This window comes from Pezoporus flaviventris, unplaced genomic scaffold (genome assembly GCF_033815535.1).
Source record: "Pezoporus flaviventris isolate CSIRO_AGI_PZ_B2104156 unplaced genomic scaffold, CSIRO_AGI_Pfla_v1 ptg000096l, whole genome shotgun sequence".
Taxonomy (NCBI): domain Eukaryota; kingdom Metazoa; phylum Chordata; class Aves; order Psittaciformes; family Psittacidae; genus Pezoporus; species Pezoporus flaviventris.
Window position 1 is genome coordinate 1,622,810 of NW_026892644.1, and position 24,697 is coordinate 1,647,506.

Genomic DNA, 24,697 nt, shown 5'->3' on the forward strand with positions numbered 1-24,697 from the left:
AAAGTGATTCAACTTGAGAAAAATTAACTTCAATCTTTGAGAGTTGGAATAGATTCAGATAGAAGCAAAGAAAGTGAAAACTTCTCCTCTACCTCCCCTCTCACACACCCCTCAAGCAACATAGGGTCATGGGGTTGCAGTCTGTCCTTACACTATGTCCCTGCCCCTCCTTCCTCCTCCTCATACTGTTCCCCTGCTCCATCATCGGTCTTTCCACTGCCTGCAGTCCTTCAGAATAAACTTGCTCCAGTGCAGTCTCTCCAGGGGCTGCAGGGGAACCTGCTTGCAAACCTGGAGCACCTCCATGCCCTCATCCTGCTCCTCTCCCCGTGGTGCTTGCAGTGCTGTTTCTCACACTGGTATTTCCCCTCTCCCCTCACAGCCTATGGTGTGGGTTTGTCCTTTCCTAAAGGTTTTCTCCCTGGGCCCCCCTACCCATGGCTGCAGGGCTCAGCCATGCCATGTGGTCTGTCAGTCAGAGCTAGCTGGAACTGGCTGTGTCCAGCACCGGGCAGCCCTGGGTGCTCCTCACACAGGTGATCCCTGCAGCGCTTCCACGGCCAGCACTTTCACACCTGCACCCAATACAAGAAAATAGAAAATAAATAGAAATAACTGTGTATGGATATCTATATACATGTATACAGATATGAGTATATGAATAGGCATGTTATTTACTCACAGATGAACTTCATACAGCAATATATACACACTATAGAGTATAGGTATTGATACATATACACTCTAAAGTATATATTTGATCTCTTCTCTCATGTAACAAGTGACAAGACAAGAGGTAACTGACTCAAGCTGCACCAGGGGAGGTTTAGACTTGATACTATGAAAATTTTCTTCACAGAGAGGATGCTCAGGCATTGGAACAGGCTGCCCAGGGAAGTGGTGGAATCACCATCACTGGAAGTGTTCAAAACACATGTAGATGAGGCCCTCATTGGCGTGGTTTAGTGGTGGACTTGGCAGTCCACCTTGGATAAAGGTTGGACTTGATGATCTTAAAGGTCTTTTCCACCCAAGTTGATTCTATCATTCTATGATCCTATATGCATATATATACACGGATATCAGGGAACAGCAAGAGTGAGCCATTCCATTAGCCAGGCACCAAGGGTGACAACAGCATAGGCAAGGCCATCCCCTAACACACCAGGATGCAGATTTGCGCACCATAGCTCAGTCAATACCAACCTGCAAGGCTGAGCATACAGTGCAGCAGTGGCAAAGGTCCTCTGATGGCTCTTGGCCACTGCCAGAATTGGGACAGGGGCGTCACCTGGATGACAGGTGACATTGCTCCTAATATTCTTGCATCTCTTTAAGGGTCATTCAGGAAGGAAAATGTACCTAACACAGGTCTTGGACATTCACTAGAAACCATAATCATAGAATCATAAAATCATAGAATAGTTAGGGTTGGAAAGGACCTTAAGATCATCTAGTTTCAACCCCCCTGCCATGGGCAGGGACACCTCGCACTGAACCATGTTGTCCAAGACTCCATCCAACCTGGCCTTGAACACTGCCAGGGATGGAGCATTCACAACTTCCTTGGGCAACCCATTCCAGTGCCTCACCACCCTCACAGTAAAGAGCTTCTTCCTTGTATCTAACCTGAACTTCCCCTGTTAAGTTTGAACCCATTACCCCTTGTGCTATCACTACAGTCCCTAATGAAGAGTCCCTCCTCAGCATCCTTACAGCCCCCCTTCTTCACAACATTTTGAAGTCTCCAACTCCAAAAATTCCTCATCTTCCGCCTTTATACCAAAGAATTTAGCCACCCTGACAAGTTCCAAGCCACCTCATACATACATTCAGCCTATTTGCAAAATTAGAATCTGAAAGCTCTTTGAGGTTTGACCAAAATATGCCATCAGCTTTGGGGGTTTCATCTCACCTGGCTTAATTTCCCCACCACCTCTAGCTACATTTCTCTCATTCACTTCCTGACAACTTAATTTCTTTAGCATCCTCCCCCTGCATGGGTTTCTGACACCTATTTGCACTTTCAGAAGTTCTCTACCAATTATTTACTGTAACATTATAATGATTGTATAGTTACTGAAGAGTTAGTCAAAGTACACATAGTTTATAGTTATGGTTTTCTATAAAGCAGAAAACAAAATTGCACACAATTCTGTGTAATACTCATCTCAGGAATTTGTGCAATTAGGTTCTGTTCTTAGGGGGTTTTTTAATTACTTCTGTCAGCTACAGGAGTGAAAGTTATTTATTTGAACTCTTAGTCTTCCTTCAAACCTTAAGTGATGGGTAGGAAAAGGTACATCTCTAATACACTGAAACAGTAGCTACCTTGGTGAGAGAGTGGTACATTTTTGTTTTCATCGTCTTAATAAACATTTTGTTTTCATACCTTTACCTTGCTGATTTATTTCAGTACAAAACAAAATTTAGGATTTAAAATATTACTCCTATTTAACACAAAACAGAATATAGTCTTCTTTCTTAAAAAATATTAACAGGGATATAATAGAAAAGGAACTGTTCTAACTGATTAAAGTCCATGCTACCATGCCATTTAATGGGAGAATGATTAAGAAAACCAGTCTCATAAACTGTGTTTGTGAGTTCTTCTTGCAGGTAGCTTTTCTTTTTAGTGCTCCGCTGCTGCTACAAATCACAGTAAATATGTGGTCAACTCCCAGTCCAACTAGTCTGGAGTTGCCAATCTACCCTGTTATCAGCACCCTGCTCTGCCCACTCTGCTTGGGTGCTGTGCATTACAACCAGCACCCTGTTGGTAAGGACACTGTCCCTCCTTATGTTAGGGTCAGACTCTTCTCCTGGTTCGCTTACTTTCGTAGAGTAGCCCTAGCTACTGTTCCAGATAACACATCTTAGTCAAGGCTACCATTGCTTTTAGCATGAGACAGATCTTAGCCACCTTCTCATGACTTAGTAGTTATAGTCCATTACCCAGTCCTGCTACTTCTTTCACTTCAACAATACACAAGTTGCCAAGTATCCAGCAGCTATACTTCCAGCCCCACAGGTCTATCTCTTTGGAAATGGTGGAACATTATAGGGGTACAGAGATCTGTCCAAGCCATAATAAAACTGGTATGCGGCTTAACTGAGCCACTACATTGACAAAGGATGAGCCAGCCAGCAGAGGGGGCAGAAGTCCCACTTTCTTGCAATAGGCAATATTCCTTAAGAAAAAATATTCCTCCAAGAAAAAAGAGAACCAGAGCAAAGTGTTGAGAAGGCACACTGAACACAAGCCAGTCGTTTTCAAATGGAGAATAACAAGTTGATAAGGAGTTTACAGCACAAGCGTATTGCTAGTGTCCAACATTAGAAGAGTCTAGCCATAGGAATATGCAAATCTTTAGCCTTTCTTAAACACGATAGCACTGCTTTCCATGTAAAGAAATTGCAGATGTAATAATAAGGTAACCAGGGCTGTAAGATTTGCCTTTTCTTCATATATCTAGTATGAGTGGAGAACGTGAGTTCTCAGAAGCCCTCACAGGCACTGAGTACCCCACTCAGTTGGATGCTGTGCCTCATCAGGCAGTTTCTTTACCCAGACAAGTTTTACTTCCAGTTAGCAATCCCAGTGCTGGGTAAATACAGAGACACAAAGAGGTGTACAGACTTTTTCATACACCAGGACAGGGTAAAAAGCATGCAGAACTTGGATCTCTTGAAGCTCAGACCATCCTCCAGTCAATAGTCACTGGAAAGCAGGAACTTTGCTGGTCCCTGAAATAACCACATCAAACAACTAAAGCATAAATTTACCAAGAACTTATTGAAACTCATCAGTCTCTTGGTCTTATTTTTTTATGAGACTAATGTTCTATTCCTACCATTGTCACAGTTCTCATTTCTATGCAAAATACATGTATGAAGGTATAGGAGGCTTCCTCTTGAGTACAGCCCATTAACTTCTTCCAGATCTCTGCCATTTCAGTTGCCTCCTTTCAAAATCCCTTTGCCTTCTTTTACAGTTCTCACCAGTAATAAATAAAAAGCCAGGGGTAATTCATATGCTAAATATTTTCTAAGATACAACAGTGCACTTAACACCTTTTCGCCTTTTCCAATTTCAGTAAAGCAAAGAAGGATTTCTACATACCCTGCAGGTATTATCACTACATGTTCAACCACATTTCCTACTAGGCTTTAGTGAAAGTAATCAAATTTGTAAATGAAAAAGTCAAGAAAAGGTGATTCAAAGTGCCAAGATGTATGTGCTTAAGGGTGTATAAAGGAAGACGATTGGTGCCACTTATTTACTAAGGGACGTAGAACTGTCCAAAGGCTGCTAATACAGCCTACAAGTTTTGTAACTTCCAGCTAATTGCTGCTTCCCTCCTGTATTTATGTGTTAAAACTCTCTCTTTTTTTTCTCCCCATTTCCAAAACACACATTAAAACCATTCAAATGACCCTTTAAATTAACTTAATTTATGGCACTATATATTCTGGCCAGTGAGTGTCACTCCTTCCCAATGAATAACAAAGACAACACTTTTCAAGCACACAGGCTGGTCTTTCTATGCATAAAGTATCATGTTCTCATATAAAATGCATTTGTTTGAAATGTAGAATCACTGCTGATCACTTTCAGTCATAAAAGAGCATGTCTTGCTTTTTGCAAGAAGGGAAGGGTTAGCTTCAGAGCACCTGGATATATCGCAGTTTCAGTAATCTCCTTTCCCAAATCCAAATAATAATATAAAACCCTCCTGCTAATGTCAAGCAGAAATGTTTCTTCTCTTTGTAGACTACACTATTAACAATTTCAAGTACTGAAGTGTCCACATCTGGTGACCATGTTTGTCACTTCTGTCAACTGCATGACACAACAGAACAATACCTACAAAGCACATGAAAGTTAAAGGTTTTGGTGAAGATGTATTTGAGACTGACATTCACAGCAAAGTTTTAAAAAAAAAATATATATATCTGAACATTATATGCAACCCTTTCTACTAAATAAAAATTGAAACCACCATGAACACACAGGAGAGAAAAACTTTACACAAAATGTTATGGAAGCCTTTGTGAAAAGACTGCTGCTTTAGCTACGGCTGGATTAAGGCATTTCTAAAATAGGTTGTAACCCACAGCAAGAATGTGAGTTACATTTTCTTCCACATGCAAAACCTAAATGAATGACTGCAGCACATCCACCTCTTGAACTGAATTAGGGAACATATTACCAGCAGATCACCCAGACTGCTAAAGATCATTTTGCTTCCTAGTAAGTGAAGGTACAAATCCCATGACCTGACCCACTTCTCTTACTACTGCATGACTTCTAACATGTGATTATTCATTCAAAATCAGAATATTTTGAGGAGTATGCGACAGACAAATATATTATAAATCAAGCCTGACCTAAGAAGATTCCAGATTCTTAAGAAATTAAAAGTGGGACTCAGATTGAAGAAAACACCTGCACACTGTTCAGATATCAGTGAGTTTAATACATCATGGAAAAGGGCAAAAAGAAGAGACGTTTTATTTTTTGTAATGTGTTTAAGATGGTCTGCTCATATACAAGAAAAGCGTTCCCACCATGATGAACTTCCAGTCAAAACTATTATTTTATGCTTTTCACAGCTTTCTAAGTATGTAATAAACACTTGGTTAAAGGACTGAAGTCCTATTTTTCCTCTATATAGAAGGAGGGCAAAGGGCTATGATGGAGGATTATGAAGGAAGCTAATGTGCAAAATGGCCATGGCAAAATAAAATCTCTGACTCAAGCTGTCAACTGTGGTTTTGCTCACTTGATAATTTTGTGTGCTTCTGTTGTCTTGTTTTGATGATAAAGATTCTTTTCTATTGATGATGTGTTTTTTCATCTCATTCACTTACAGAGTTTTTGTAGCTAAAATAGGTATTCTCTATAGAGACAGTGAATTCTGGACACGATTTTGGATGTCAAGAAGGAGGCTACACGAACCCATTTTGCAGGTAACAAATGCAGCTCCCTTTAATTTCTGTTGTAACCATAAACAGTCATCATTCCTAAAAATAAAGATTATAGGATAATTATTATATTTAATATTGCCAATAATAACATGTTTTGATATCCCAATATTTTTACTGAGACAAAAAAACATAAACATTTACAACACTTGGAGGTTTATCTATCTTATTTCTGAGTTTTTAGATTTAAAACAGCAAAAGTCTTGTCAGACGTTAAACAAAGTAACATATCTACTCTCAAGTTTCTCTTTATATCTAGCACCCCCCTACACATCTCCATCTGGTACCTGACTGCAGCTGCATCCTGCTCTGTACCTTCCCTACAACCACCTACTGACCAGCACATTTCTTGCACTCTATACTCCCTGTGCTGTCCCACAGAACCATATAGAGGAGCCAGAGCTGCACACCAGGCTGAACGGAAAGGTGGCAGAACAGAGCAAGTGAAGGCTAAGGGAGCCCACAAGACTATGCACTGATGTGGAGTACAAGCTTCCTCCTTGCTCTGTGCAGAGAAAAGTGAGAATCTGAGCCAGCACTCAGACAAGAAGAAGATGACTTAGATAAGCTCAGTGATACTAGCTTTAGAAAAGGAAAAAATGTGGGATGAAAGCCTGAAAAATAATTGCTAACTGCATGAGAATGAAACTTCAGCAACAATGCCATTTTCACAGCTGTGTTCCACAGTCCTTCATATATGGAACAAAACACTCTGCATTGACAAAAACAATGTTTTACTGTACATTACAAGTACCACTAGGAAATATTGTACAAGATTACCTAAATTTCATCTTTCTATAAATAATACAAAGAAAAAAATATACCCTGATCGGCAGGTGTATGCAGCATTAGTTACTACATAGAACACAGTATTTTTTTTTTTCTAGTGTGTATAATCTCAGTAAAAAGCTCTGTCTTTCCAGTACTATCAGCAGAATATCTAAACAAACCAAGACTCTCAGTTCTACTGCTCAGGCATGCACATGTGACAACTTTCTGTTGGCTTCCTCCTCTGTGACAGCCTTATACCATCTAGTTTTGAGTCATAGAATCATAGAACAGTTAGGGTTGGAAAGGACCTTAAGTTCATCCAGTTCCAACCCCCTGCCAAGGGCAGGGACACCTCACACTAAACCGTCTCACCCAAGGCTCTGTCCAACCTGGCCTTGATCACCACCAGGGATGTAGAATTCACAACTTCTTGGGACACATTCCAGTGCCTCACTACCCTTACAGTAAAGAACTTCTTCCTTATATCCAATCTAAACTGCCCCTGTTTAACACACTACCCCTTGTCCTGTCACTACAGCCCCTAACGAAGAGTCCCTCCACAGCATCCTCATAGACCTCCTTCAGGTACTGGAAGGCTGATATGAGGTCACCATGCAGCCTTCTCTTCTCCAGGCTGAACAGCCCCAACTTCCTCAGCCTGTCTTCATACGGGAGGTGCTCCAGTCCCCTGATCATCCTCGTGGCCCTCCTCTGCACTTGTTCCAACAGTTCCATGTCCTTTTTATGCTGAGGACACCAGAACTGCACACAGTGTTCCAAGTGAGGTCTCACGAGAGCAGAGTAGAGGGGCAGGATCACCTCCTTCAACCTGCTGGTCACGCTTCTTCTGATGCAGCCCAGGATATGGTTGGCTTTCTGGGCTGCGAGCACACATTGAAGCCAGCTCATGCTCATTTTCCCATCAACCAACACCCCCAAGTCCTTCTCCGCAGGGCTGCTCTGAATCTCTTCTCTGCCCAACCCAGCTGTGCCTGGGATTGCTCCAACCCAGGTGTAGGACCTTGCACTTGTCATGGTTAAACTTCATGAGGTTGGCATCAGCCCACCTCACAAGTGTGTCAAGGTCCCTCTGGATGGCATTCCTTCCCTCCAGGGTATCAACCAAACCACACAGCTTGGTGTCATCAGCAAACTTGCTGAGGGCGCACTCAATCCCACTGTCCATGTCAGCGACAAAGATGCTGAACAAGACTGGTCCCAACACTGATCCCTGGGGGACACCACTCGTTACTGGTCTTCAGCCAGATATTGAGCCATTGACCACAACTCTTTGCTTGCTGCCATCCAGCCAGTTCTGTATCCACTGACTGGTTCACCTATCAAATTGATGTCTCTCCCAATTTAGAGACAAGGATGTCATGTGGGACAGTGTCAAATGCTTTGCACAAATCCAGGTAGATGACATCAACTGCTCTACCCTTGTCCATCCATTCTGTAGCCCCATCGTAGAAGGCCACTACATTGGTCAGGCAGGATTTCCCCTTAGTGAAGCCATGCTGGCTGTCACCAAGCACATTGTTGATTTTCATGTGCCTTAGCATGCCTTCCAGGAGAATCTGCTCCAAGATTTTGCCATGTACAGAGGTGACACTGACTGGTCTGTAATTCCCTGGGTCATCCACTTTCCCCTTCTTGAAAATGGGGGTTATATTTCCCTTTTTCCAGTCATCAGGAATTTCACCTGACTGACATGATTTTTCAAATATGATGGCAATGGCTGAGCAACTTCATTCACCAGCTCCTTCAGGACCCACGGGTGGATTTCGTCAGGTCCCATGGACTTGTGTACGTTCAGGTTCTTAGGATGGTCTCGAACCAGATCCTCTCCTACAGTGGACCCGAGGTCTTCATTCTCACAGTCCCTGCACCTGCCTTCCAAGACTTGGGTGGTGTGGTCAGAGCCTTTGCCATTGAAGGCCGAGGCAAAGAAGTCATTAAGAACCTCAGCCTTCTCCAAATCCAGGGTAGCCAGTTCTCCTGATAGCTTCCAGAGAGGGCCCACATTGTCCCTAGTCTGTCTTTTATCTGCAATGTAACTATAGAATCCCTTCCTGTTATCTTTCACATCCCTAGCCAAGTTTAATTCTAACTGGGCCTTAGCTTTCCTAACCTGGTCCCTAGCTTCACGGACAACATCCCTGTATTCTTTCCAGGCCGGCCGTCCTCACTTCCGCCTTTTATAAGCCTCTTTTTTTCCCCTCGAATTTTCCTCAGCATAGTCCCAGAAGACAAGTTCCTCTGAGTGTAAGAGGTGCCCTAAACCAAGGCTTTCCCAATACCAAGAGCTCCTTTGTGATTACAACTCCCCAAAATGCTGGAAACCTCCCCCACTAGTGATGCTTTAAAATTCAAACACATCCATTCTTCCTTTTCCCAATTAATCCCAGAGGGTTTAGACCTGAGATGCTCTAATAATCTTGCTGTAGGCAAGTCTGTGGGCAACTGCAGTCTGACATCTCCATGATGATTCCATGCTGAAGTGAGTGGGAATGGCAAGCACCTAATTACTACTCCTCACAACCAACATGAAAATAGATCTTCCCATTCTTTACTTGAAGTGTTTAGAAACCGAACTTGAAACAGATAAGGGATAATTTCTGGTATTGTTAACCAGAGTCAGACAGACTGAAGATGGCAAAAGTAACAGAAGCATTTTAAGATATAAAAGCATACAAAACCTGAAGTGGTACTGTTCCAGGCACTGATATACGGTATATATATGATCCCTTTCACTTAACACAGGTAGCAGTTCATGGGTGGACACAAGCTCAGTGTGAAGAAGCTGAGACCACCCTCTCCTACCACTGGATGTGTGTCCTGGAGCTGAGCCCCTTGTGATACCACTCAGGACCTACGGTTTACATGGCAGCACCAGAGACAGGTTTCAGCTATGGCTGTCAATGTCCCTGCCATAGCAGCTGAGCTCTTTATATTCTCAGTGCACACCAAAGGCTGTTAGAAAGAAGCCACGGGGCTGAGCTGAGAGAGTAAGCTGTGAACGTGTTATGACAAAAGTGCTAGAGACAAGTAGCTGCAACAAGGGTCAAGTCTCCCTTGCACCCTAAGTAAATCCACTCCCATAGAAATAAACAATCCTTCTGCACGATTTTCTCTATACAGTGGAACAGCATTTCCTTCTCCCTACAATATCTTTAAACCACAAGTCAGCATATACTGCCTTCATTTATTTTAAGGTTACTATTTCTATTATTGAGCCATGCAATAGAGTGCAGGCTAGTTTTGACAAGTCTAACCTTAAAGATAAATGGCTTAACTAATTGCCAACTGATCTGCAGAACCAAACAAGCTGCAGGTCTGCTGCCTCTTAGGCAATCAGAAAACCTCCTTGTGGATTGCTCCTAACAGCTTCTGGGATGCTAAACATAGCTCTAACCAACGACCTTTTTAAACACAGTGGAGGAAAAGAACCTTGGGCAAGAGCCAAATTCCTTATAAAGAACAGAACAATAGTTGAATATATGGTAACACATACAAACCTTTAGCAAGACTTACCACTAAATACCACTGGTTTGCCTTTAGGCCTCATTTCATGTTTTTGTTGGAAAAACAAGCTTTTTCTCTAACCGCAGTGGCAAAGTCTACCAGTGTTAACTTGTCAACAAGTGACAACCAGATCCTGGGTCTACCTAAATATTTCTGATTAGATTTCTGGGATACTTATAGGTAGGATAAGTGGATGGGTGTTTTTGATATTGTTGGCTTGGGGTGAAAGTATTTAAAGCTTGTCATGTGGCAATTTCCCTTTCTCCACCAGCTGCCAATTTGGCCTTCTCATGTTCCCTGCTATCCATACTCTCTCCTGCAAAGGGCAGTTCTCTATGATGGAAGGGAGTGAAAGCAGTTTGTGACTGTTTACTTGCTTCAAGCAGTTATTTACATCAGCAGAGAACAGTCTCACTTGTTGGCGGCTGTTCAGCTCCTAAAGGAAAGGAGCTGGTAAGGAGGAGATATAAATAATTAGCAACTAGTAGAGTTGGTCCACTCTTTCGTACCCTGAACTGAGAACTTAGGTGCTGCTTTCTGGTATTTTGTGTATCTCTGAATCTTTCTGTGACTCCTGAGGATGCCAAGTCATAGTTTGAGCTATCACTTCAGCAAATACTGTTTTCCTTTTCCACCATATAGCTGTTAAAAATAGAGAAGTATTTCCTCTCAAAACACGTGGCTTTCTTTTCCTTCTTTTTTTACTTTTATGAAGACAGAAACTTACCTCAAATAACTTCTTTGCAGACTTTTCCTTGCTGCCTCTTAAAAAAAAAAAGTTTTACTTAGCAGATGGAACAGAATTACCTGAGAATTTCTCATATGGTTTTGGATTCTCACTTAAAGAAGTTCACACCAACACAAGACAGAATTGCTATGCTTTCCCAAAAGAAGTCTTACTAATGTACAGTAAATTTTAGTATTACTTTATTTCCCCTAAATTCCTTAAGCCTCATGCATAAAAAAAAAAAAAGACAAAAAACTACTGCTTTTTTCAGCAATGTGTTGAAGCCATCATCCTTAACTTCGTTTCATGCAGTAACAAATTTAAATAGGCAGTAATACATTGGACAGCTAATCAACCAGGGTTAAAGGTTACAAATGAGTGCCTCTTTGTGCCCTGATCTTCCTAAACATTGTTTCATTTTGGAAAGTAGCTAGCGCAACTGTAAACATGTTTCTCTTGGTTTTGTAGTCAGGGACAAATTCTATTTAGTAGATTAATTGTCCACAAGTATGTTCTACTGAGGCCTACAAACACTTGGAGCTAGTAAGTTAACTACAACACTGTGAGCAAAATGATGTCAAGTACTTTATCAAGGGTGAACTCTTTCAAGGTCGTGCTATAGCAATCTCATTTTCCATGGAAGACAAACCTAATGAAAGCTCTTAAAGGAGAAATATTAATAATTCCTCCTTTTAAGTTTTGCATCAAATAATGCCATTTCTTTGCCTGTGTTTATCTACTGCAGATAAGTGCACTTGAAGCGTTGATATATGAGATGCTTGTGGGAATGTTATCGCTTGAACAAGAAAAAGGGGATGAGTGAGGAGAAGACAAATTTACGAACTAGTAAACAGAGATACACTCCTTGGCAACCAAATACAAAATAGTAGCTTTGTAGCCTTTTCGGCCTGCCAAACTCAATTGACTCTGCAAGGATGTGTTCAGAGAAGAAAACATTTTTAGAAAAATATGAGCTCTGTAGAGAAAGAAAATCAACAAAAAATATTATAGGAAAGCTACTGAAACCTATGCTCTGTAGTATTTAGATGCTTTGATCATGGATCACTGATGTTTTAAAGACAACCAGACATGCCTTTCCCCTGCTGTGCTCTTTCCTCAAAACTGTGACTTACTTCACTATATGAAAGCCCTTCAGCTAAATAATCTTAAATGACTTATATGTGTCTCCAATTTAAATTAGATCCAAACCTTATTTTTTTCTAGAATCATAGAATAGTTAGGGTTGGAAAGGACCTTAAGATCATCAAGTTCCAAACCCCCTGCCATGGGCAGGGACGCCTCACACTAAACCATATCACCCAATGCTTCATCCAACCTGGCCTTGAACATTGCCAGGGATGGAGCATTCACAACCTCCCTGTGCAACCCATTCCAGTGCCTCATCACCCTAACAGGAAAGAATTTCCTCCTTATTATTATTTCTTTGATAATTTTATTATCCTATCTACCATTTGCTGCAGCAAGAGGCGAAGGCAAAATGTTCTGTTCTACTAGCACACTAGGACAGAAGAAATCCTGTTGCTTCAGCTAAATTACAAGAAAAAGAGATTTGATTGATGTTAGTATGCCCAAGTAAAGCTCTGTTCAACTACTCTCATTAGAGCTTCAGCTTTTTTCTTCATGCTAGACTACAGAGTTGTCCATCAGAGACCAATAGTTTTAGTATTCTGTTGTGGAGAATAAATGAGTGTATCCAACAGAAAGTTCTCTGAGGGGCTCTAGAAGCATAGGCTGCTTTTTATTTTAAGTGATTATTTTGTGGCAGGAAAATTAAGGAGAGAATTTTTTTTATGTTATAAAAGTGCAAGATATTCCTATTCCTGAGTGCATGAAGTACTTCACTTTCTTCTAAATGGGACTATACTCTTATATTGACTAGCCATGTGCTTCTAGAAAACATTCCTTCCAGTCTGAATAAAACCTCATCCCTAGTGCTTACGTATTTTTGTTATCCAAAGGAGTTTCTGGCTAAGTCATAAAGAGAAGGTTGTCCATGTGCCTTTGCAGGCAAGTTTTGATGTTCCTCAGTTCTCTCACAGATCTATTTCCAGGCTCCTGAGGCTTGATGTTTTGTTGAAAGGTCTTGTGCTTATACATATATGATCACACACAAATTAAAGTTGGTTGGAAATTTTGGTAAAGGAACAATTTTTCTGCTGAAAATACCAATATGTTAAAATTAGAAAGTAGTCTGGGAATGTGCTGGTTTCAGCAGAACTGGAGAAGGAGACCAGACAGGTTTTAATGGAATCTTGCCTAGCTTTGGACTCACTAACAGGCAGACTGCCTGGAGGCAGTTTGGGCATATCTGACTTTGTGTTTTGCCTCAGAATATAATGTTTTCAGGTATTTGAAGCCCTCAACCAAAGGAAAATTCCATCTATAACATAGGTATATTGATGATATCTGCTTTCAGTTTTTCCTTCAGATCATTCTAGGGTGCACCCAGAAATGCCAGATAGCCCCACTGCATGTAAAATGAGGTTGTTCAGTTGGCTCCAATCAGAAGTAACTAGGTAATATTTCTACACCACCTATAAAATCTAAAAGGTAACTTACAAACACACACTACTATTCTGTATTTTCACCTGCAGATGTATAAATTGCCACAAACTACTTTGAATCAATAGATAATACCAATGTTGTTCAAATCGCAGCATGGGCCACACATCATACAAAAAGATCTCCCACTTCAAAGCAACTTTCTGAATCAACTGCCTAAAGATATATTTTTAAAACATCCACAGCTCCTATTAGTAAAGTATTTCACCTTTTCAAAGCATTGAGGAACCTATTTGCTGCTTCTTACAGAGCAGTGAGGTTTGGGTTTTGCCTATGCATTATCCTACTTTTGCACGATAAACACTGACCTGTGTTTTGCTGCTGGGGAAGACTGGGCACACATGGTTTGGTGACACGTCACTCAGGGGGAGACCAAGTTTTGATTATTCAGAAGTAGTCCAGAACTGACAAATCACATTCATGAATCCACTGATCTTACAGAAATCTTTTTTTCAGTGCCCTGACATTCCTAGGATTTAAGCTGCCTGATTTAACTGAGTGTCTGTATCTTCCACTAAAGTCTGTGCTGCTACGTTTGTCTTTTTTTATTCTTACCTCCATATCTTGAGGTTCTGGATGTCCTCTCCTTCCCCGGCACAGGAGTCAAGCTTCCATTTTGTTTCTATATGACTAAGACTTTCTGGAAGAGACCTAATCAGTTCTTTAAGCATTGACAGAAAAAGTTCAGCATTGACTTCATGATCAGTGTCCATGATTCTGATACATTTATCACTGACCTTGACTGTGAGACCAAAAAATCAGTAGGTTTTGGCATATGATCTATGACACATATCCACAGGGACAGGAAATTAGCACCGCCATTTACAAAGTAACACCAGCCTCTTTGTAGAACTCACATTAATTGGTGTTTCTTAGGTTCAGTATAAAAAAAGGGGGAAAGAATAAATGCATATCATGATGCTGTGCAAATATATTCAGCAATAAGTTAATGCCAGCTTGATTATCATGAAGGTAGCATAAACACTTTTCTTCTTGAATTTTATACCATGTGAAGTCCACAAGTTAATGAGCAATTGTAATGTTAACATCAAGGAGTAACTTTTTATTTTGCTGGCTTATGAAAGAGCAAAGGATTTTTTCCACAAAAGCATAAACAAATTCCATTACTATTACCATATCAATACCACACTACAGTATTTATTTTCACTATAGAAACAAATGGTTTCACTATAGTAACAACATTAGCCTGTGGAGACATTAGTGCGTATTCATTCCAGTCTACTACAAAATTTAGCTTCTAGAATAAGATGGATTGGATTTCTTAAATAAATGATGGAAAAAGTCATCAATAATTTCAAAAAATGAAAATAAAACTTATGTACTCTGTGGCTTTGTGCCCTGTGGTTAGGTTATTCTGTGCCTAAAGTGAAGCATGCTCAGATCAGCTCTTCCTTAGGAACGTTTGTAACATCTCTCTTGTGAAAAGACTCTCTGGTGCCAATCTAATTGAGCTCAAAATGAAATATTTTCATCTTTGGGGTTATTAATTTATTTCTCCTCTATCCAAATGCTGATTTTAACAAAACATGAAGTAACTTAGTATCTCTGGCATGTCTCATCCTCTGTCAATATTGGTTGAAATTGCCAACTGGCTTAAAAGTTTTTGGTAAGGCACTTTCAGACAGATGCACTCAGACAGTGTGGTTGAATAAACCTCATATCCTTAGGAAAAGAGGCTAAAAATTAGTAGCTGTCCCCATGTATTTTTAGAACAGCTGAATCTTAGAACTTTCAGAATCCTAAAGACAATTCTGTTTAATATTACTTCACTTCCATTAGCAACTTAAGCTATTCCACCGTATCATCCAATTGAACATGCATCCCTAGTTCTTGAGTTTCTTCTGTTTAATACTGCTCATCTTTTGGTACCTGAAGCTCATCATCATAGACATCAGGTTAGTTCCTCTCTGTAGCTGGACTATAGATGAAAAGTGGATACTGTAGTTCCAAATTGGAAAATTCATCAGTTCAATTCTGTATAAAATGTCTAAATAAGTAACTGTTATGCTGGCAAGAAACATCCTAAGCCTGATAATGATGATGATAATAATCCCTAATTTACCCTTATGAAACCACACCATGTCCAGACCTAAGGTGTGAGCTAGAGGTCAAAACCAGAATCTCAATAGCAGTCATATGCTTATAATTACTCTGAACTTTAGTTGTTGCTCATGTTGATCATGTTACAATCACATCATTGGAAAAGGCAAAATATCTGTTCACATTCTAGAGATAATTGTGGAAAGAACAAAAATTGGAATCTAAAAGACCCTTTGACATAAACAGTTATAAATAATGGGACTATAGGCTCCATTTACAGATAAAAACTGAAGCAGGGGAACACTATGCTAGCTTACTTGCAATGTATATATTAAGCTTCACTAGCTGAGAGCTGCTACACCCAAACCAACCACACGACATGCAGGCAAATGCCCCACAGTCATTAAAAGGAATCACCAGATCCTTATATTTTTGCCTTTTCATGTTCTTTACATAATTGGCAGCTGTATGCCAAAAAAAAAAATGGAGTATCAGCCAGAATGGTGGCTCTTCTTCAACTGCATTAACAGAATACAACTACAGCATTTCTACATGAAGGTGGAAGAACTGAAAAAAAAACGAGAAAGCAAAGTCTGAAGAGAAACAATCGTAAGAGAAAATTTCAATTTTTAATTTGTCCCAATATTCTGAACTCTGGTGGGGCTTTTTTTGTATTACTCATGGTGACAAAAATGTCAGTACACAGAATCTTTTCTAAAGAGAAAAACCCTTAGCTGTCCAGCCCCCATTTTACAAACATGTTCATGACCATCTGCACTTTCCTCCCAAAGTTTCAAGTTAGTGACATTATTGATATTTTTCGTATTCTTGTAAGGATCACACACTTTTAAATTCCTCAACAGTAATTCCTTAGATGAGCTCTTTCCAACAAGCTACCAGGAACATGTACATGTGTGTACGTGTGTACCTCTCTATGAAGAAGCTGTGGGAAGCAGTCTGAAGGATGAAGTAACAAAGTAAACTTAGAGAAGGTTTTCATATGAAACTGAGCTAACACCGCAGTTCTAGTGGCAAAAAAAAAGAGGGCTCTCCCTCATCCCATCCCAGTCCTGGCCAACTGGTTAGTACTGGTTCCAGCACCATCAGACCATTTGCTGACATGCTGTAACCCCTTAAGGTAACAAAAATCTATTCACCTTCTTGCTGTGCTAGACTTCTGTCATTACTTGTTGACTTAGGTTAAGTGTGCTACAGTGACTCCCAGAAGCAGCATATGTTACACAGGAGAAATATGGGGCCAGGACGGAAGAAGGGAAGGTGAGAGAAGAAACATTATACTCTTTGTATCAGTAAACTATTATGCCAGCTCTTGTGAAACCATAATCTCTCCTCATCTTTCCCACGCAGTCAACAGAGAGACAGGCAGCATCCCCTAGGAATGATTCAAAACAATAGCCATTATTCTTTCTGAGTCACCATTTGGAGGAGTTGTTTCCCCATAAATCATAAATGAGCCTGGAGAGCAGACTTTGTTGCTAGGCAAACTCTGCATTTGTGAAATGTTTTGCAGTCAAACCAGGTGGTCCGCAGTACTTGCCAGATGATTTGCAGTGTTACTTTGCAATTATTCTGTACAATTTCATATTAAATTTAACAGGTGACAATGATCCACTAGGAGCACTAAGAGAACAATAGTGGACAGTACTTCCAAGATGCTGGATGTGTACTACTAACATGACAGAAGATCATCCACTTTTTCCTGCTGGGCTAGGTTTCTCCTAACATTGTAAGTTGAACAGGTTATCCAAGGATATCCGAGGACAGCTAGAGTTGGCAGGAGGAAGCTGAATGGCTAAGGTGGATAAGGAGAGCAGAACTGGAGGTAATTTGTTAGAAATGGGTTGTCAGATCAGCTCACCCCATCCCATGGGAAGTTACAGGATATAAAGACTGGTCTCACTTTTAAATGAGAGCAAGGTCTAACACTCATTTAACAAGTGGCCAAACCAGCACAAAGTAACCTGGAACAGCTGCAAGTTCTCACTTTAACTTCAACAGTGTTACACAACAAGAAAATGGCAGGCCTGAGAACACAATCTCAGAGTCCCTCTCATGGGCCTCCCTCTTGCCTTAGTCTTGCCTCCCTTTTCAACCAGCCTGTGGTTTCTCTACTGACTGCCAGCAAGCCTTCCAGCTGTGCTAACTCCAGCAGTGATGCTGACATCCGTTCGCTAAGAACTGGACTGAGACCAACAGCTCCTTTTGTATCTCCCCATAGTCATTACTTCTTCACTATTATGTTGGACAAGATTCAAACCAGTTGCCTATGGGTGAAAGGTGCCTTCTCCCGTCATGAATTCCACGCTCCCTCTTTCCCCTAGCTTCCAGATGTCATCTCCTACCCCTTCTTCCTCCCAGTGGCTCTCTAAACTTCTTGACCATATACAGCTGTCCCAGAGATCCAATTCTTTGTGCCTATATCTAGACTTCTGATCTCCAAAAGTTGCTAGTCCTTTTTTAATTTGTCCTTCCTGCTTAAGTCTGCTTCCCTTTGTTCTTGAGCTAGCCTGCTTTTGTACTGCTTTTCCTCCAGTTTCAACATCACTGCCACCAGTCTGTTTTTATGACAACACAATCTAGCCTTCTGTCTACAGGTCCCAGGTTCTCCTCTGTCCCTGTTCCACCACACTCAGGTAGCCATTTGTTCTGCTTCCTCACTTCTTAGTCCAAGTGCTACCCACCCAGGCTCCCTCTAAGCTTCTGGCTTGTAACTGAAAAAAAGCTACCCAGCCAACAGCAGCTGAAAAGACCAAAATTAAGTCACAATTAGGATGTTCCAGAGAAATGGAAAAGATAGAACAAGGCAATTGGACTGCTGTGAGTAAAAACAACAGGGTGTATCTGAGGGGAAAAGGTACTATGGATCCACCTTGCTTGCTCAGATATAAGGCCGGTTAGCCTTGGTGCAAATCCGTGCAAACTCAGTTGCTTTCTTCTTGGAACCTGGGCTGGGGCAGCTGTGCAGCACAGGGCTGAGCAGTGATGTAGACATAGCCTTAAGCCGACACAAGGTGGCCTACATCACTCACAGAACAAAATAACAAGATAGCGATCAGTTACCTCTTCTCCCTGAACACAAGTTAAACCATACCGGTTTATTACTGGTGACCACTTCAGTGTATGAGTGCATGAGGGTGCACATAGAGTGATCCTCTTCTTTCAACAGGCTTAAGTCATACCTTCCTACTTCTGGTTCGTTGTCTCTACAAACATGGCAGAAAAACTGCACCATCTTCACCCTTTGCCAATGGCCAAGGTGGCCTGCAAAGGCTTGGCAGTGTAACATTGCCCACCACAACTGCATTCTAGCACTCTGAGCATCTACATAATTCTCAGTTTAGTTTATGATCATTTCTACCTGTTTTTAAATAGGGGTCAATAATCTTACTATCAGGAAAATTGTCCAACTTCACCCCTCACCACTCAGTTCAAATGTATGTGAACACAACATTTTAGCCAAATTAACACAATATTCTAAACTATAATCAAGCCATTCCAGTTGTAATTAAATGTATATATATATATATATATCTGTTTCAGAAACATGACATAAATAAGGCTCCACTTGCAATTAAATGATTTAAATGTGGGGATTTGCCACTTCATTACCATCCAGAATTCATCACCAAGATAGACTTATCTTTCATTCAAAAGATGAAATATGAGGTTTATACCTTAATATCTTCACATTTGGCTATGATTAAATCAAGTGCATAGCTGAGTTTAGACATCAAATTCAAGCCAGGCACACACTTCATTTTCTGGACTGAGGACCATATGGCAAAAAGCTGGACTCTAACATATATTGGTATCCAATGCCTTAAAGATTTACATAGCCACAAGAATTGGTTGGTTAGGGTCAATATATTACTACTGCACATCACAGCTGTTTCTCAAGCCCACATCTCTTTCTAACTTGTCAGTGAGATCCTCTACCCTGTTCCTGGGGATTTCAGGAGTTAAGTTTTTCACAGTACCTACAGTGAAGCTGAAAATTACCTTAGTGAGGTTTCCAGGACTGGGAGGGGGAATTCTCAAGCAAATCCACTCACTCCTGCAAGTGTTCTGTTTTGAAACCATAATTTTAGCTTAAAATAACTCCACTAAAACAACACAAATTCTAGATTTAATTAGGTAAAAATAATTCCCTTTTCTAACACATATTATAAAGTTCCTTAAGAAGCACAAGTTTACTCCCTTAAAAGGAACTTGAAGCATCAGACACACTACAAATGTTATAGGAGATGATATTATCTTGGTAATTTCAGAATGTAAGAGGAAGGTCACCTCCTGGAGCACTTGCTGTTCCCTCGCCTTGCCTGTTTCTGGAAAGTTAGGGGGATTGTAGCTGAACTGGCTCCAGATCAGAAGAGACTCCAGTCCCTCTTGGATAGAAAAGTCCCACAAGTTTATATATAAATTATGAGATCTTTGTGGCACATGAAGGACGAAAGGACAATGAAGGGACACTGCACATCCAGCTCCTCCAGGCTATACAAACATCATCTACATACTTGGAAGAATGCATTTGTCATGAAAACAGTCATCATCATATCAACTCTGCATAAATTACCCCAAACCCACAGATACAACATGGGAAACCTTTTATAAGAAATGACAGCTTGTTCTCATTATCGAATTAACTGTATTTTAGATTAGCACTTTATTAACAATGTTTAAATTTAGTGATAATTAGTGTTGTAAAGGATGTTCTTTCCAAACCAGAAACTTGTTATGTAAATAAACACGCCATGTAGTTATTGGGATAATTAGTAGGACAAATATTCTTAAGAAAAAATACTGGCCAAAAATTATGTCTAAAAAGTTTCAAGTAATCTCAAAGAAAAAGCATTTAAAGGAGGTCAGTTTACATATTCTTTCGTTAAAGTCAGGAATCCTTGAACAGTTAAAAAAAATCCTATTTTCTCCAATTTTCTTGATGGGTGTGTGTGCGTAGATTTTATTTATTTATTTATTTATTTATTTTAATGACCATTGCAGAATATAAATCCATACTAAAGGTATGAGATGAAAGCAGAGGATGAAACAACTGTATTTTAGCAAGAGGACCCAACCCCAAATAGGCTTAAATCATTACCATTCACATATTTGAATCTTCACAAAATTACACTCGTTTAAGCCTTAGGGACTGTTGTATACTATAAGCATACTTGAAAGAGGCCCTATCCTTTTACTTGGCAAAATTTCATGAATCAAATAACCCTTTTAAAAAAATCCATATATGATTTTGAGTGGTGAAAGGCAGTAAATATTAATAAAACCATCTATTCCATGCCAAATAGAAGCATTATGATTCATTCTTAGAATTACCATATATTTCTCTGGGCAGCTACTGACTACAATAAGTGATAATGGTTTTTCCAAAATGCAGTCACGTCACAGAAAAGTTCATCTAAGACAAACAGAGTCATTTCAACACTCTGCATTTCCTTAGGATATATGCTAATTTTATAATAAAAGCAAGGACTTTTGGCTCAGTTTACATACACTATAGCCAGTAAAACTTCCTCTTGCCTCATCAAGAGCACAACTGGACCCTTTCTACAGCTAAAATGATAAATTATCATTCTTCTAAGCAGCATTCAAAACAGTAACTGAGTTCTTGCCAAGCTTGACAGGTACTATAAGCAGCTCAAATAAAACAGTAACAGCTGTACTAATATATTAACCACTGTTTTGCAAGGGTAAATGGAAGCCTTAATTTCATCATTGTGTGTACTACATACAAGGTATAATGAAAAATTTTTGCTAAATTTGTACTCATTATGTGTTCATGGCTGTAAATTAATTCAAATTAGTAATGTTATGAATATCCAAGAGATCACTTGTTCTGGCACTTCAGCATGAGCAAAACTGACTTACACTTATTGACTGTCATCACAGCTGAACCTTCCACATGCCATGATAAAAACTGCAGTGTCTGAAGGTAGAACAACGTAAAGCAGCTAAGGCAGCAATAAAAACCGCCACAAGCATATACGACTTCCCCTCAGAAATACCAAATACACTGTGTAAACCTGACAAATATCACGTGAAAAATAAAAAGCCCTCCTCTGGAAATGTTAATGGATAGCATCTGATCCTTCAAGAAACTGGCTTTTGCATTGCTTTCAGTAGGATTACTCATGTAACAGGTGTTCAGCTCAGGAGATCAAGTACTGACGATGCTACTCAAGTATGATTTCTGCCTGATTAAGGGCACGGTTTGATTTTCCTTACACCAAATATGATGTGAAAATGTAGGTACTTACACAGTGAAATGATAGATAAAACACTTCCATCCACTGGGCCTCTCCAGGAAGTTGTAGACATCTCCCTGCGTACTAGTTTTAGCTAAGTAACGGCTATAGAAACACTTTGTTGTACAGGCCCTGCGAACTTCACCTTCTGCCAAGGCTGCATCTCTTGTGCCTTCCTCAGGGTTGTGGGGAATCCCGGATCCATTATTCCCTGGGGTTTCTGGATCCAGCGCCACAGAAGAATACTGCATATTGCTTAAGCTCCCTCTGACTCCGAGCAACGCTGCAGATTCCCTATTTCCGTTTAGACTACTCAGCTGGGAAGCGGATCCTTGCACCTGTCCACAGCGGTTATACACAGGGTGCCCAACAGTTTCTCCACTATCACAGGACATGCTGTAATAACACACAGGTATTACTAACGCTGATCAATATTTAAAATCACAAAGAAGGTATTGTATGTCCTCACTGCTGAGGGTGTTCTCCAGCAGCTGATAGGATGACTTTCTGCTGTTATCATGGAGCTTCTCTGTGACACAAGTGTGAGCTGTCAGCCTGTCACCTGCTGTCACTCACAGCCTCTGAAATTAAATCAGAGAAACGTATTAGACAATGCTGCATGCTAGATGCCAGAAGCAACAGGAGGCTGGAAAAGGAAAGAGGCTGAGTTCTAGAGGAAGAAAGAAAATTGAGATTCACAGTTACATTTGTGAGGGAAGAATCTTAAAACTATTTAAACAGTGCAACACAAATACAGCAGCAGCATTGCCTTGGGAGTTGACCCATTTGACATTATTTTAAGCTGAGCAGTTCTTGAAGTGACCTGATTAGAAGTGGACCTGTGAAAATTTCCTAGAATTTATAAACTTGCTGTTAACTGAAATACACCTGATTGAAGTTTCGAACTTAACACCTACACCTCAGGAGTTCTTATCTTGAGCATCAATGTTACAAAAAGATTTTAAATGAATTCTTTCAGTCACCTTATGAGATCTGATCTTGCAGTCCATGGTACTCAGGAACAACTCTAATCAAGTGTAGAAATTACAATGCCATTAATAATAACTGTCTCTGAGAGGTTAATATTGTTAAAAGGCAAAAGATGAAAGATTCCTGGCCTGATTCTTGATTTTCTTTATCTTTCTTTCTTTCTTTCTTTCTTTCTTTATTTATTTATTTATCTCTATCTTTCTTTAGTTAGCGTTTGCTGCTAACTCTGCTACTCTCAAGCAAGTACCTAGAGAACACAAAATAGAAAATAAGGCTCTTATAGATCAATATGTATTTCATGGGGCAGATTTAAACTGCTGTGAATACAAATACTTAGCAGCAATATTAATAATTTTGTGAGATTGAGAGCATCTGTCTTCCTGAAATGTAACTGTTTTCTACTGCCTCATTTCTTTCACACCACCATGAAAAGGTTCCTTATCTGACATGCTTAGCTAAAACAGAAATATGAAAAAATTGTGAAAATATTAGACTATTAAAAGTATCATGAGATGTACTTGGAACTTCAAAGCACTGCTGATGTCAATGTTAAAATTATGTCTGTAATGTCATATTGTAATGTAGTTATCTGCAATATAAATGCCACGTGCCATAGAGTTGTAGCTTACTGCTCTTCTGAAGAGGAGGAGAGACTCACACCCACATTTTCAGTTACTTTATTCTCAGCAGAATCAAGTAATTTAGAGAGAGAATGTCAGTTACAGCATGCTCATTTCTGAACACTGGCCATGGTAAGGTGAACTGATGCATTTCTACATTAGTGCTATGGCAAATAGAGAAATACTTGTTTTCCCTCAACCTTTCTCTGAACAATGAAAAGCTGGAGGGACTGAATATTAAAGTTAAAACACACAGGCCTTCATCAAAGTCTGACTATAACAAGAACATAAGAAACATCTATGAGAAGTACACTCCTTCCATATGATTCATTTTAGGGTGCTGAGGCTATCTAGCCAAGCGCTTGAAGCAAAGGCCAGCTACCCAGCAGTTGCAAACAAAGCCACTTGAAACACATTTGCTAGCCTGCTTGATCAAAACAGGGCATCCCCCACAGTCAGACACAAAACACAGAAAACCCTGAACCTACTTTATCTTGTTGCATGTCCTTCTATTCCTTCTCCTTAATGCTCCTTCAGCTCCACGTAGCATACTCCCTGAATAGGTGCAGGGAGAGAAACTGCTGCCTGACTGTCTCAGCTTATCAAGTCCCACCCTGATCAAGGCAGGAGCCCTCCCTTCTATCTGCCTTATATGGCTGCCCTTGCAAAGGCAGAAAAAGAACTAGGAACAGTTTTGACAGCTTCGGGGAGGAATTGCTTCTGCTTCTTCCTGCTGTCAAACCAGCAATCACAAGCAACAGCTTAATTTTGCTGGATCATCCTCCTTTCCCTCCCAGCCCTTTTCTTATCTGCATACACTTAATTGCAATGGGTTAAAAGTGGCGTTTCCTTACTGCACATCTTTAAAGAAACTGAATTAGGTGCTGCTTGTAGCTAGCTGGATCCTTTGCAGCAGGCTTTCATACAGAGGAAGTCTAAACAGGCAGCTTCAGTTTGTTTTTTTCCATCAAAGTTTTGGCAAAGCTAAAAGCAGCACTTCATTATGATACATTAAGTAATGGAGTTCTCTACTGTTGTTGCCTTTCTAAACCACAAGTCTTCCTTTTTTTTTTTTAATGAATTAATCTGGGAGGAAAAGAATTCCAAACACAAGCATTCCAGCATCAAACTCCTCAATTTATTGCTGAACT

General features: G+C 40.1%; 1 protein-coding gene across 2 annotated transcripts in view; it reads right to left on the bottom strand.

The window, feature by feature from the left end:
• The window catches only part of LOC133281107 (potassium voltage-gated channel subfamily KQT member 1-like), a 467,184-nt gene extending 443,035 nt beyond the window's left edge, over positions 1–24,149 (bottom strand). The window contains exons 1-2 of one of the 2 annotated variants that reach the window (XM_061476316.1): positions 24,035–24,137; positions 21,949–22,517 (exon numbers count right to left, since the gene is read on the bottom strand). In XM_061476316.1, coding sequence (XP_061332300.1) covers positions 21,949–22,331 — 383 coding nt within the window. In that variant the 5' untranslated portion in view covers positions 22,332–22,517; positions 24,035–24,137. Of the gene's footprint in view, positions 1–21,948; positions 22,518–24,034 lie in introns of both variants that reach the window. The other variant, XM_061476317.1, reaches the window with a different exon arrangement.
• Positions 24,150–24,697: the final 548 nt, after the last annotated feature.